The sequence below is a fragment of the Sceloporus occidentalis genome, unplaced genomic scaffold (genome assembly GCF_023333645.1).
Source record: "Sceloporus occidentalis isolate IW3139 unplaced genomic scaffold, rSceOcc1.0.p SCAF_1, whole genome shotgun sequence".
Taxonomy (NCBI): Eukaryota; Metazoa; Chordata; class Lepidosauria; order Squamata; family Phrynosomatidae; genus Sceloporus; species Sceloporus occidentalis.
The window spans coordinates 224387952-224402170 of NW_028316981.1; the positions used below are offsets into that span (position 1 = coordinate 224387952).

A 14219-nucleotide genomic window follows, 5' to 3' on the forward strand; every position below is an offset into this window, starting at 1 on the left:
TTATAGAGATTATTGTGCAAGGCACTTTCTTTAAAATGGGGTTTGCATGGAAAATATATTCTCAATTAATTGGACCTTGGACAAACGTCAGGGTTAATGATGGGCTACAACCCCTTTTCCCTTTCTTTCTTTCTTTCTTTCTTTCTTTCTTTCTTTTCCCTTCCTTCCTGTTTTGTTCCACCTTATGCAGAAAAAAATATATCACAGGAGAAGCAATTTTGTTTGATACTTTTATTTATATGCAAAACAGTGCACCATTCATGAGAGATATGAAAAAATGCTTCTGATAGAAACCAGATTTCTCTATTTTCACTACAAAATATTGCCTTATGCAAAGCAACACACACACACCAAAAACCCTGAAAAAGACTAAAATCTTTGGATAACAGATGTGTTCTTTTTTATTATTATTATTTTATTTTCTTGCTTTCTCTAAAACATACTTCTGGTCTTAAGAGATTCACAGCAGAAGGGCATGAAACATTTTCTGGTTGTAATATTTTTTTTTTCTTTTTGGTTGTCATAAAGGAAAGTAGTCCTGTTTTTTTTTTCCTTTGAGAAGAAAAAAATAACCCATGTCTATAAAACACACACATACACACACATACACTCACAGACAGACAGACAGACAAACCAAAACTACTTCCCTTGTAAATAGTCTGCAAAATACTTTTTAGACAGATTTACAGATCTGAATAACAATACACATTTTTAAATATATATATATTAAAAAAAAACCTTCAAGTGAAGTGCTAATAGTCTGATTCCACACACAAAATAAAGCAATATTCTCAAGGACAAAGTCTGAAGATATATGTATATATATATAAAATACGCTTAAAAACAGGGAAGTGGTGCAGTACAAACCAGAGGAAAATGAAACTCACTACCTGGTTCCCAACAAACACTTCCAAATTCAAGACAGTTATTCCACAGAAGAAAAATGTAAACACTTGACTATAGAAAAAAACAATTGGCACAAAGTCTGCAACGCAAAATCGTCACCACTCTCAAAAAAGGTAAAAAATTAGCCCCAAGGGGAAAAAAATAGTCTACTTCTTCTAACTTAAAATTAAAAAATAAATATTTGGAACTGCACTCCTGGATCACACGTTTAAGGTCACAAGTAAATCAGATTTTAAGGATTTTATTTTTTTTGTTTTTGTGGGTTTTTTGGGATCTAGAGAAAGGGGCACTTGGCAGTCTGGTGATTTGTTCATTTTGTGACTGTAAGGAAAGAGGCTGTCTGCCTTCTAGCAAGGCTGGGTGCTGTCTCCACACTGCAGAAATAATCTGCCCCACCACGGCTTTAACTGCCACGGCTCCGTGCTATGGAATTCTGGGAATGGTAGTTTATTGATAGTTTGTTTCCAGAATTCCATAGCATGGAGCTGTGGCAGTTAAAGCAATGCCAAACAGGATTATGTCTGCAGTGAAGCTGAAGTCTAGGTCTCTTCTTGGAGGTGGTGGCCCCCTTGGGCAACCCATTGGGATAAGGGAGACCCCCATGTCCAGTTTCTGTCTCTTGTTGAAGGGCCCGGGTCCAAAAAGCCCTTTAAGGCACGAGCTTAAAGCCAAGGAATCACCTGCTGGTCTGCCATCAGGTGCTTCCCTGAAAGCAGGGTAATGCAACAAGGCCTGCCATTAGGTGCTTCCCTGAAAGTGGGGCAATGCAATGCAATCTGCCATCAGGTGCTTCACTGAAATCAGGGCAATGCAATGCAGCCTGCTATCAGGTGCTTCCCTGAAAGCTAGGTGATGCACTGCAGTCTGCCGTCAGGTGCTTCCTTGAAAGTTGGTCGAAGCAGTGCAGTCTGCTGTCAGATGTTTCTGTGAAATCAGGGCGATGCAATGTGATCTGCTTTCAGGTGCTTCCCTGAAAGCAGGGTGATGCAATATGATCTGCTGTTAGATGTTTCCATGAAAGCAGGGTGATACAATGCAATCTGCCATCAGGTGCTTCCCTGAAAGCAGGGTGATGCAATGTGGTCTGCCATCGGATGCTGCCTTGAAAGCTGGTTGATGCAATGCGATCTGCCGTCAGATGCTTCCCTGAAAGCAGGGTGATGCAGTGTGATCTGCCATCAGGTGCTTTCCTCAAAGCAGGGTGATGCAATGCAATCTGTTGTCAGGTGCTTCCTTGAAAGCTGGGTGATGCAATGCGATCTGCTGTCAGGTGCTTCCCTGAAATTGAGACGATGCAATACGGCCACCCGACTCAGGTAGGATCAGGAAAGCCAGCAAGCTGGCAGCAGTGCCTGGAGAGGCAGAGGAGACCCAGTGCTCAGGGCTTCCCCCTTCCAGCTCCCCGTTTAGACGTCAAGGACGTGGTTGAGATAGGAGATGTAGCAGATGGCCAGGCGGAGGATCTCGATCTTGGAGAGCTTCTTGTCTGGTGGGAGAGTGGGCAGGAGCTTGCGGAGCTCAGCGAAGGCCAGGTTAAAGGCCTCCACGCGGATCCGTTCCCGTGTGGCGTGGGCTGAGCGGTACTTGGCTGTGGCCCGACGGCGCCGACGTTTCTCCTCACGGCTCAGTGGCTGCTGAGGGTGCGGGTGTGGCACCAGCCTTCCTCCTCCTCCTCCTGGGCCCTCCCCGTCAGGCGCCTCCAAATCTGAGGCACAGCAGCTCCGCAGCCCCTTGGCCTCCAAGGATTCCGGGTCCGAGGGTGCCGAGGAAGGGTGGTCCGAGTCCAGGGCCTGGTCTGGGCTAAGCATCATCTGATGGGTGGAGGGAGAGAAAAGAAAAGAAGGCATAGCATGACCAGGCATCTTCCTTTTCCAGGACATGTACTACATTTCAACCTTCTGTCTAGGAGTAATTCCAGAATGTCCTCCATTCAGGGTGACCAGAGGTCCTCCTTTTCTAGGACACACTCTGAATTTCTACCTTCTGTCCAGGAGGAATTCTAAAATGCCCTCCATTTGGAGCTTCACTAAGAAGCCCACTGAGTAATGCCACCTTTGCTTGGTGGTAGAATTCATAGACAGAGCCATGTTAGTCTGGAAAATTAGTACGCAAAAAGAATCTTGAAGCACCTTTGAGAATAACTGAGAGAAAGAAGTTGGTAGCATGAACTTTTGTGGCCTTGAGCCTTCATGCCAAAACATGCATCTGACAATGGAGGCTCAAGTCTACAAAAGCTCATGCTACCAACTTCTATCTTTCAATTTTCTTTCAATTCATCTCAAAGGTGCTACAAGATCCCTTTGAATACCTCCTTTGCTGTTTCCCTTTGAGAAATTCATCTACTTAGCAGCCTATCCTCACTGCAAATAGGGGGACAGGATGGATTCTTCTAAAGTTCTTTTTTTCTAGGAACAGCAAAAGGCAAGACTCGCACCCAGAACTCAGGGCATATTTCTTTCTCATAGGGGAAAAGGACAACAAGCATGTTAGGCAATGGGGCTGCTTGAGGATACAAGGCAAATGTTGAAAGGATTAATTCCCCACTTTAATTTCAGCACCATGGACAAAGGAAAGGAATAAATTGCGAATACAGACTCAGGTCCTAAACACACTGCAGAAATAATCCAGTTTGAGACTGCTTTAACTGCCCTGGCTCAGTGCTAGGGAATCCTGGGAACTGTAGTTCCATGAGATATGTAGCCTTCTCTATCAGAGACCTATGGTGCCACAACAAACTACAGTTCCCAGGACAGTTAAAGCGGTCTCAAACTGGATTGTTTCTGCTGTGTGTTTTGGACCTCAGTCAAGCGTTTTGTTGCTAGTAAAGTACCATTTTAAGCATTTATCTTGCTCTGAGTTCTCTAAGGCTGCATGCACACTGCAGAAATAATCCGGTTTGACACTACTTTCACTGCCATGGCTGAATGCTACGTAATTCTGGGATTTTTAGTTTTGAGAGACATTTTGCCTTATCTTCATGAGAGCTCTGGTTGCCACAACAAAGTAAGGTTCCCAGAATTCCATACCATTGAGTCATGGCAGTGGTGTCAAACTGGGTTGTTTCAGCAGTGTAGATGCAGCCCAAGTATATTGCAAGCCAACCAGGCATTTTAAGGAAGGTAAGTTCACCAATGTCAGCACTGCGCAAAGGGAGTCAAGACCTCCTTGCGAGACCATTTCACCAAGAAACCCCTTTAGGTGAGACAGTTCAAAAACCAACAATTAGAGAGAGGGAGGCCAGACAGAAAACATGTCCAATAAAACAAGCATACTTAGAAGCAACACTAATTGGAACATGGAACATGAGAAGCATGAGCCAGGGAAATCAAGGCATAGTAAAGAAGGAAATTGCGCACATGAATATAGCAATACTAGGAGTGAGTTAAAATGGACAGGAATGAGTCACTTTGACTCAGACAACTATACAGTAATCTATTTAGGAAATGAAAAAAGAAGAAATGGAGTGGCTTTCATGCTAAGGAAAGATATAGCTAGAGTACGCAAAGGATACAACTCAAAGTCAGACCATATATTATCAATAAGGCTTCAGGGTAAACCTATAAACATCACAATATTCCAGGTATATGCACCAACCACTGATGCAGATGAAGAGGAAATTGAGAGATTCCTGGAGATGCACTCCAAAAAGAAACTGACAACATGCCATCACAAGATTTCAAACTAATCATTGGAGACTTGAATGCTAAAGCTGGCAACAAAGAAGAATCAAAAACAGTAGGAAGACTTGGATTAAGAACAAGAAATAAAGCAGGAGAGCATCTGATAGAATTTGGTGAGGCCAATAATCTATTCATTGCAAATAGCTGCTTCATACAACCAGATAAAAGACTATACACCTGGACATCATTATATAGATAGACTACATAATTGGAAGTAGAAGATGGACAAGCTCTATCCTTGTGGCCAAAACCAGACCAGGCACATACCACAAACTGCTCATAACAAAAATCAGAGTTAAGCTGAAGAAGAAAGCAAAAACCCATCATTGTACCAAAATATGACCTGAACAACATTTCAGATGAATCTAATGACAGTGTAAGAAACATATTCAAACTACAGTGGGCCCTTGCCTTACGTGGGGATCCGTTTCGGATCCCTCAGTGTAAGGCGAATTCCGCCTATGCTCAAGCCCCATTGTAAACAATGGGGCTCGTGCACGGCGGCGCGACAGCGCGCCCATGCAATTGAATGGGACGCCCCGCCCCTTCCACGCCGCATGCGCCCCGCGGCTTGAGCGCGTATGCTCAAGCCGCGTAAAGTGCGCCCGCATATGGCGCGGGCGTGCTGTATTGAGTATAATCGACCAGGAACCTGAAGAACTGTGGATAAAAGTCAAGACATAATTAAGGACGAGTGCAAGAAAATACTAACAGTGGCCAAAAAGAAATATAAGAAACAGTGGATGACAGATGAAACACTTCATGCAATAAAAGAAAGAAGAAAAACAAAAGCAAAGGGAGACAGAAACAAAAGAAAAGTATGAACACAACTGTGCAATGTCTGAGATGCAAAGATAAAGAGAAATACTACAATGACCAGAGAAATAGAAGATAACAACAAAAAGGGAAGAATGAGAGACCTCTATCAAAAAATCCGAGAAATTAAAGCCAAGTTCAAACCAAGGGCAAGGATGCTCTATGGAGAAAAAAAGAACATAATACAGGAAGAAGAAGAAATAAAAAGATGCTGGAGGCAATACACAGAAGATTTTTACAAAAGAGATGAGGGAATGAATGATATTTGCAATGTGGAGTCATATGAAGAGGAAACCCAGATTCTAAGAAGTGAAATGGAATCTTCAATGAAGGAAATGGGGAAAAAATAAATCACCGGGAACAGATGATATCCCAGTTGAACTGCTACAATGCTCACAGAAAGATGAAACTTTAGTGCTAACTGAAATATGCCAACAAATATGGAAAACAAAGCGGTGGCCAACAGACTGGAAATGTTCGCTATGCATATCAATCCACAAGAAAGGAGATACGAAAGACTGCAGCAACTATAGGACGATAGCACTAATGTCACATGCAAGCAAAATAATGCTCAAAGTTCTGCAACATAGACGCCAACCAAACATGGAGAGACAAATCCCAGAGGTCCAAGCAGGGTTCAGGAAAGGAAGAGGCACTAAGGACCACATTGCAAACATATGACGGTTAATGGAGTGCACCGAAGAATTCCAAAAAAGAACCAGCATGTGTTTCATAGACTACAGCAAAGCATTTCATTGTATAGATCACAAAAAGCTATGGGATGCACTCAAAGACATGGGGTTACCACTACATCTGATAGTCCTGATGAGGAATCTGTACCAAGGACAAGAGGCCACTGTCCGAACAGAATTTGGAGAAAGAGAGTGGGCCCCAAAAGGGTCAGGCAAGGCTGCATCCTATCACCTTGTTTAATTCATATGCTGAAAACATCATAAGAAAAGCAGAATTAGAATCAGAAAAAGGAGAGTGACGATAAAAGGAAGGAACATCAACAACCTAAGATATGTGGACGACACCAAAATATTAGCAGAAGACATTCAGGAATAGGAACAGTTAATAAGGAAGGTCAAAGATGAAAGTGCAAAGGCAGGCCTGATGCTGAACATAAACAAAACAAAAATAGTGACCAAAGAAGAAATACACAAATTCAATCTAGACAACGAGGAAATTGAAATAGTTAAAGGATCCCCATATCTTGGATCAAACATTGACCAGAATGAAGAATGCAGTCAAGAAATAAGAAGACTAGGAATGGAAGGGCAACTGTGAAAGAACTGGAGAGCAAAGACATGCAACGGAGCAACAAAGTCAGAATCGTCCGAACCATTGTATTCCCAATTACCATGCATGGATGCGAGAGCTGGACAGTGAAGGAAGCAGAGAGAAAGAAAATCAACTCATTGGAAATGTGGTGCTGGAATAGAGTACTCAGGTTACCATGGTCAGCCAAGAAGACAAACAAATAGGTTCTTGAACAGGTCAGACCAGGGCTCTCTTTGGAAGCAAAGTGGATCAAGTTGAGACTATTGTAATTTGGCCACATTATGAGAAGGCACGGATCACTAGAAAAAACAATAGTGCTAGGAAAGGGTAGAAGAAAGAGAGGAAGACCACAAACCAGATGGATAGACTCAATTGGGGATTATGGCCAAGGACTTGCAGGATCTGGACAAGACTGCAGAGGAGGATAGGGATTCTTGGAGATGTCTCATCCACAGGGTCACCATGATGAGCCAGAACGGACTTGAGGGCAGCTAACAACAACAAAGTTCATCTGGTTCAGCAAATAATAAAATACAGTATCTGTACCATAGATGAGAATCAGCCCTATGAAATGAATTTAGATTTCTGTGTTTCGAGCTTTGATTGGGTCATATCCTCCATTTTAATGGAAGGCCTTACATTTGGGGGTGCCTCGTCGTCCTTTGCAGTGGAGACATCTGGTCATCCTGAGAAGGCACCCCATTATTCAGCCAGCATTGAGACTGTAATTCACAAAAGGCCAGGAAAGGCCCATAAAAATGTGCTGGGAGCCAATGTGGCCTACAGTGATCCCCAAACTCTGGCCCTCCAGGTGTTTTGGACTTCAGCTCCCAGATGCCTCGGCTATCTTGGCCAGTGGTCTGGGATTCTTGGAGATGAAATCCAAAACACCTGGAAGGCCAGAGTTTGGGAATCACAGAGCAGTGATTTGAGTGTTTGACTAGGACTCTGGAGACCAGGGTTCAGTTTCCAGCTCAGATATAAAGCCCACTGGAGGGGGAATCTTAGGCAAGTCACACTCTCTCAGCCTCAGATCAACCCCCTCAGAAGAAATCTGGCCAAGAAATCCCCACAATAGGTTTGCCTTCTGTGTGTGTGTTTCTTATGTGCCTTCAAGTCGTTTCCATTTTGAAGGCCATGAACCTATAATGCAGTGATTCTCAGCCTTTGATCCTAATGGGACTTCAACTCCCAGAAGCCCCTCCCCAGCCAGCACAGATAATGATATAGGCCGGATGCTGGGAGTTGAAGTCCAAAACATCTGGCTGAGAACCACTGCTATAATGGGTTTCTTGGGGTGACCTTGGGTGAGTCACACTCTCTCAGCCTCAAGGGAACCTTCTCTGAACAAATCTAGCCAAGAAAATGACTTGAAGGCATGCAACAACAGCACTAACCACAAGGAGAATAAAGTGTGCAGCTTCCAAGAAAGGAGTTGCAAAGAGCCTTAGGTGAGAGTTTTGCCCCTGTTGCAACGAGCTACCATTCCCAGAATTCCACAGCCTTGAGCCATGGCAGCTGAAGTGGGATCAGCCCGAATTATTCCTCCAGTGCTGATGCAGCTTCAGCACCAAGGAGAGTGCCTTGACTCTGAGACTCAACGACCCTTAGGAAACTTCACTACTGTACTTCACTACTTCACTCCTACTTAAGCCAAATCTTTCTGCCTGGATGAGAAGGGTCCCTTGGGTAAATTTAGGCAGTTTTATGCTGTTTGTTGTTTTTAACTCTCTTTTAATTTTTGGTTAATGGTCAACGTTTTCAAGCAGGTGAGCCTTTTCCTGAAAGAACTCAGGTTGCATCCACACTGCAGAAATAATCCGGATTGGCACCACTTTAAGACCATCAAGGGCCCCAACTAGGTACAACCCCCACAATTCCACAGGCTGCATAAACAATCCGGATTGACACCAGTTTTAACTGCCACGGCTCCAGGCTATTGTTGCATCCGCACTGCAGAAATAATCCGGATTGGCACCGCTTTAGCTGCCCTGGCTCAGTGCTAGGGAATCCTGGGAAGTGTAGTTTATTGTGGCACCAGAGCTCTCTCTCTGACAGAGGAGGCCAAACGTCTCACAGAACTACAGTTCCCAGGATTCCCTAGCACTGAGCCAGGGCAGTTAAAGCGGTCTCAAAGTGGGTTATTTCTGCAGTGTGTGTTGGACCTGAGTCCCCTCACCTCCTTTAAGAGGCATTTCTGTTTCCAATTGCATTGGATTCTTTGCACTGCATACATTTGAAATTCCAGATTAGTCTAAATCCATTTTAAGGCTCGATTTCGTGGCGTTTTATTATTGGATCGGTTTGTTTCATTTGCAAGTCGCTTTGTGTCCCGATTTTGGGGATACAAATATAACAACAACAACAACAGCAGCAGCAACAGCAACTGTACAGTATCAGTCTAAATTGCAATTTATTATTATAAGGAGGCATGCATTTTAAATACTAGGCTAGTTTAATTTCATTCAAATGCACATTTTTGAATGCTTTTAATTGTATAGTTGTTTTTTTTAAATTGTAAGCCTCTTTTGTGTCCCAATTTTGGGTGGAAAGAGGGAATGAGATATAATAATAATAATAATAATAATAATTGCATTTTATTCTTTTAAGGAGTAATGCATTATGAATACTTTGGTTTGCATTTGATTCCATTTTAAAAATCCACTTTAGTCGTTTGTTAATTGTATGGTTTTTGCTGTTGTTTTGATTTGCAAGCAGCTTTGTGTCCCAATTTTAGGTGAAAAGAGGGATAACAATATGATAATAATGATGATGATGATAATAATAATAATAATAATAATAATAATAATAGCAACGACAACCACAACCATTGCATTTTATTCTTTTCGGGAGTAATGCATTATGAATACTATGGTCGTTTGATTCCATTTTAAGGCTCACTTTGGTACGTTTTTCATTGTATCCCTTTTTTATGTGTAAGCCACTTTGGGTCCCAATTTTGGAAGGAAAAAGTAAGATAACGATAATATTAATAATAGTAATAATTTAAATTGCATCTCATTCTTTTAACAAGCCATGTATTTCGCGTACTGTGCCCACTTTCAAATGTTTTTAATGGTATCGTTTTTAAAATTTGTAAGCCACTTTGGGTGGAAAGTGGGATTAAAAACACAATGCTAACAATAACAACAGCAATGATTGTATTTTATTCTTTTAAGGAGTGGTTATTTTAAGGAGCATTGCAAAGGCTATGATCGTTTAATTCCATTTTAAGGCTCGTTTTTGTACGTTTTTAGCTATATCTGTTTTTATGCGTAAGCCACTTTGTGCTCCAATTCCAGGGGGAAATCGGGATATAAATAACAACAACAACGACAACGACAACATTGCACTTGCGACTTCGAATGAGTAATTAATTTTAAATATTATGCTGGCGAAATTCCACATTTGGTGTGGGTTTTTTTCTCATTTGTAAGCCACTTTGTGTCTCAATTTTTTTCGGGAGGAAGTGAGATATTATAATAATAATAATAATAATAATAATAATAATTTTTTGTTGTTGTTGTTGCTGTTGTGTACCTTCAAGCCACTGGGGCTTCACGACAGCATTTCAAACTGCATTTTCTTCTTTGAACGAGTCCTGCATTTCAAACACGACACTCGTTCAATTCCATTTTTAAGGCCCACTTTTGTATGCTTTTAAGCCGTTTTGTGTATTGCAATAATAATAATAATAATGATAATGATAATGATAATAATTTTGGCTGAAGAGCAGGGTATAAATAAATATAATAATAATAATAATAATAATTTTGGCTGAAGAGCAGGGTATAAATAAATATAATAAATATAATAATAATAATAATAATAATAATAATAATAATTTTGGCTGAAGAGCAGGGTATAAATAAATATAATAAATATTATAATAATAAATATAATAATAATAATAAAAATAATAATAATAATTTTGGCTGAAGAGCAGGGTATAAATAATAATAATAATAATAATAATAATAATAATTTTGGCTGAATAGCAGGGTATAAATATAATAATAATAATAATAATAATAATAATAATAATTGTGGCTGAAGAGCAGGATAATAATAATAATAATAATAATAATAATAATAATAATTTTGGCTGAAGAGCAGGGTATAAATATAATAATAATAATAATAATAATAATAATAATAATAATAATTTTGGCTGAAGAGCAGGGTATAAATATAATAATAATAATAATAATAACAATAATTTTGGCTGAAGAGCAGGGTAATAATAATAATAATAATAATAATAATAATAATAATAATAATAATAGCAGCATCTGCAGAGGACAATGAAGCGGAAGCCTCCCTCGCCCTGTTTTGAAGACCGACCGGGGAGAGAACAGGGATCCGGATCCGGAGGGAAAGGACCCAAAGGGGTGTGAAACTATAATGATAACGAGGAAGAGAGGGCCCTGGACAGAGCATCCTTGAGCAAAGCCTAAGGACCAAGGAAAGGGTCGTTTCCGTTCAGGGTTTATTATGGAGAAGGTGGAAGAGGCGAAGGTCTGGAGGGAAGGAAGGATGGTGGCAAGTTCAGAGAGGAGGAGAGAAAGTGGCAACTGCAGAGAGGAGGAGAGAAAGTGGCAGCTTCAGAGGTAAGGAGGGAAGGACGCAAGTTCAGAGGGAAGGAGGGAAGGTGACAGCTTCAGAAGGATTGAGGGGAGAAGGGGAGAGGGTGGCAACTTCAGGGGGAAAGAGAGACGTTGGCAATTTCAGAGGTGGGTCAGGAGGGAAGGAGAGACGGCCGCAAATTCAGATGGAGGACAGGAGAGAAAGGGAGGAGGTGGCCACTTCTGAGGGAAGGAGAGAAAGCAGCAACTTCGGAGAGAGGACAGGAGGGAAAGAAAGAATGTGGCAAGTTCAGGAGGAGGACATGAGAGACAGAGAGTAGGTGGCCACTTCAGAGGGAAGGGGAGCAAGTGGCTACTTCTTGAGAGGGAAGGAGAGAAAGTAGTAACTTCAGAGGGAAGGAGGCCGCTACAGAGGGAGGACAGAAGGGAAAGAAAGAAGGTGGCCACTTGAGAGGGAAAGAGAGAAGTTGACAACTTCAGAAGGGTTAAGGAGGGAAGGGGGAGAAGGTAGGTGGCCACTTTAGGGGTGGGACAGGAGGGAAGGAGAGAAGGTGGTGAGTTCAGAAGGAGGACAGGAAGGAAAGGAAGAAGGTGGCAACTTCAGGGGGAGGACAAGAGAGAAGGGAAGAATTTAAGGAGGAGGACAGGAGGGAAGGGAAGAAGGAGGCAAGTTTAGATGGAGGACAAGAGGGAAGGGGAGAAGTTTCCACGTCCTTTCCTTTCCTCCTGTCCTTCTCCCTCTTCCAGTATCTTCTTGGTAACCCCCCCCCTCTCTCTCTCTCAAGATGTTTGTGATCATCTATAGAACCATGTAGTAAATCCCAGAGTAAATAATGATCACATGTAGTAGCAAACAGCCGTCAAAATCAATAGAACCTGCCCTCCTCCCTGAATGAAAGACAGAGGAGCAAAGGTTACCTTCCGGAAATAATAATATTGATCAGAGGAAATCCAGGGTTTATTTCCCCCGGATTTCCGGCCTCTGGATGGGGAAATGAATGGGGGGGGCAGGTCCTCCCATGGAAAGCAATCTGGGGTGTCTTTCTCTCTTGTTTCCCCCCGGAAAGTCGGGATCCCCGTTGATTTCTATGGCGCTGGACCAGAGAAAGGAAGAAAGGGGTGGCAAGGAAGGCAGCCTTCTGAAAACGGATCTAACCCTTCAGGGCCCTTAAAATAATATTCTTAACATAAAAACTAATAAAGGGCGGGGGGGGTGTTACCTTGGAGGAATCGTTGGCACAGTTTTTTCCGAAACCTTGGCGTCGCAAATGACATTCCAGGAGGAGATGCTCCGATGAGTCTTTCAGAATTAAAAACCCGTGTTTATAAGAAAGGTTTAAAAATAAAGGAAGGAAGGAGAAAAAGAGGGAAAGGAAGAGGGATCAGTCCTTAGAGAAGAGGTGGGTGGAATGAGAAAATAAGGAGATGAAAGCGTGGAGGGCTAGAAGTAGCTGGGAGCCGGTCCTTTTCCTTGGAGCAATGGAGGCAGAAGAGGAGAGCATCCTTGGCAGCAGCCACAAAAGGGCCTCCTCCTCCTCCTCCTCTGCCTCCTCCTCCTCCTCGGAAAGGAGGAAGGCTCTTGCCCTGTTCTCCTTTGGAGGAGGAGGACCAGGGCAGGGACCTCCAGGGATCCCTCGATCCCTCGGGGCTGGTTTCTCTGGATCCCTCGCTTTCCCCCCCGAGGATGGAAAGACAGCGCCGGAGCCGACGCCTCTAAAAACAAAAGGGAGGAAGAAGAGGAGGAGGGGGAAGAAGGGAAGGAGAAAGATGAGAAGAGGAAGGAGGAGAAGAGAAGCAAGGGGAGGGAGAGGAAGAGGGTTAGAAGGAGGAAGAGGAGGCAGAGGAGGAGGAGGATTAGGAAGAAGAAGAGGAAGAGAAGCAGGAAGGGGAAGAGGAGGAGGAAGGGAATAAAGAGGAAAAGGAAGAAAAAGGAGGAGGAGGAGGAAGGGGGAAGAAGAGAAGGAGGAGGAGGAAGGAAGAAGAAGGAGAATAGAAGCAGCAGGAGGAAGAGGGCTAGAAGGAGGAAGAGGAGACAAAAAAGGAGAAAGAGGAGGCAGAGGAGGAGGAGGATTAGGAAGAAGAAGAGGAAGAGAAGCAGGAAGGGGAAGATGAGGAGAAAGAGAATAAAGAGAAAAATGAAGAAAAAGAAGGAGGAGGAGGAGGAAGGGAAAGAAGAGGAGGAGAAGTAGGAGGAGGAGGAGGAAGGAGGAGGGAAGAAGAAGGAGAATAGAAGCAGCAGGAGGAAGAGGGCTAGAAGGAGGAAGAGGAGGAGGGAAAAGAAGAGAAGGAGAAAGGGGACGGGGAGGATTGGGAGGAGGAAAAGGAGGAGGAAGAAAAGCAGGAGGGGGAAGAAGAGGAAGAAGAAGAAGAAGGCAGGAGGGGAAGAGGAAGGGGAAGAAGATTAGAAGGAGGAAAAGAAAAGGAAGAGAGGCAGGAGGGGGAAGGAAGAGGAAGAGGAGGAGGGTTAGGAGGAGGAAGAAAAGCAGGAGAGGGAAGAGGAAGGGAAGGAGGAAGAGGAAGAGGAAAGAGAAGAATAGCAAGAGGGGAAGAGGAAGAAGATTACAAGGAGGAAAAGAAGGTGGAAATAAGAGAAAGGGAAAGATGAAGAAGAAGAGGAGAAGGAGGAAGAAGTAGAGAGGCAGGAGGGGGAGGAGGAAGAGGAAGAAAAGTAGGAGAGGGAAGAGGAAGGAGAAGGAGAAGAATAGATGCAGGAAGAGAAAGAGAAAGATGAAGAGGAGGAGGAGGAGGAGGAAGACTCTTCTCTGCCGGCAGCCGCTCAAGCCAAGGAGCTCAAGGGGCGGCGGAGGAAGAAGAGGAGGATTAGGATTATAAAAAGGAAGAGGAGGAGGAGGAGGAGGGGAGAGGTTTAGAAAGGCTGCAGGGCTGGAGCTGGGGCTGCAGAGGAAGAGGGGGCTGGCGGAGGGAGGCGGCCCTGGGGAAGCCCTCC

General features: G+C 43.2%; 1 protein-coding gene across 1 annotated transcript; it reads right to left on the minus strand.

Moving 5' to 3' along the window:
- Window positions 1–321: 321 nt before the first annotated feature.
- NHLH2 (nescient helix-loop-helix 2) lies at window positions 322–13096 on the minus strand. The gene is made up of 2 exons (XM_089511525.1): window positions 12493–13096; window positions 322–2717 (listed from the first exon to the last, which is right to left on the minus strand). Exon 2 carries the CDS (start codon window positions 2715–2717, stop codon window positions 2313–2315), a length of 405 nt encoding a protein of 134 aa, XP_089367651.1. The 5' UTR covers window positions 12493–13096; the 3' UTR covers window positions 322–2312.
- Window positions 13097–14219: the final 1123 nt, after the last annotated feature.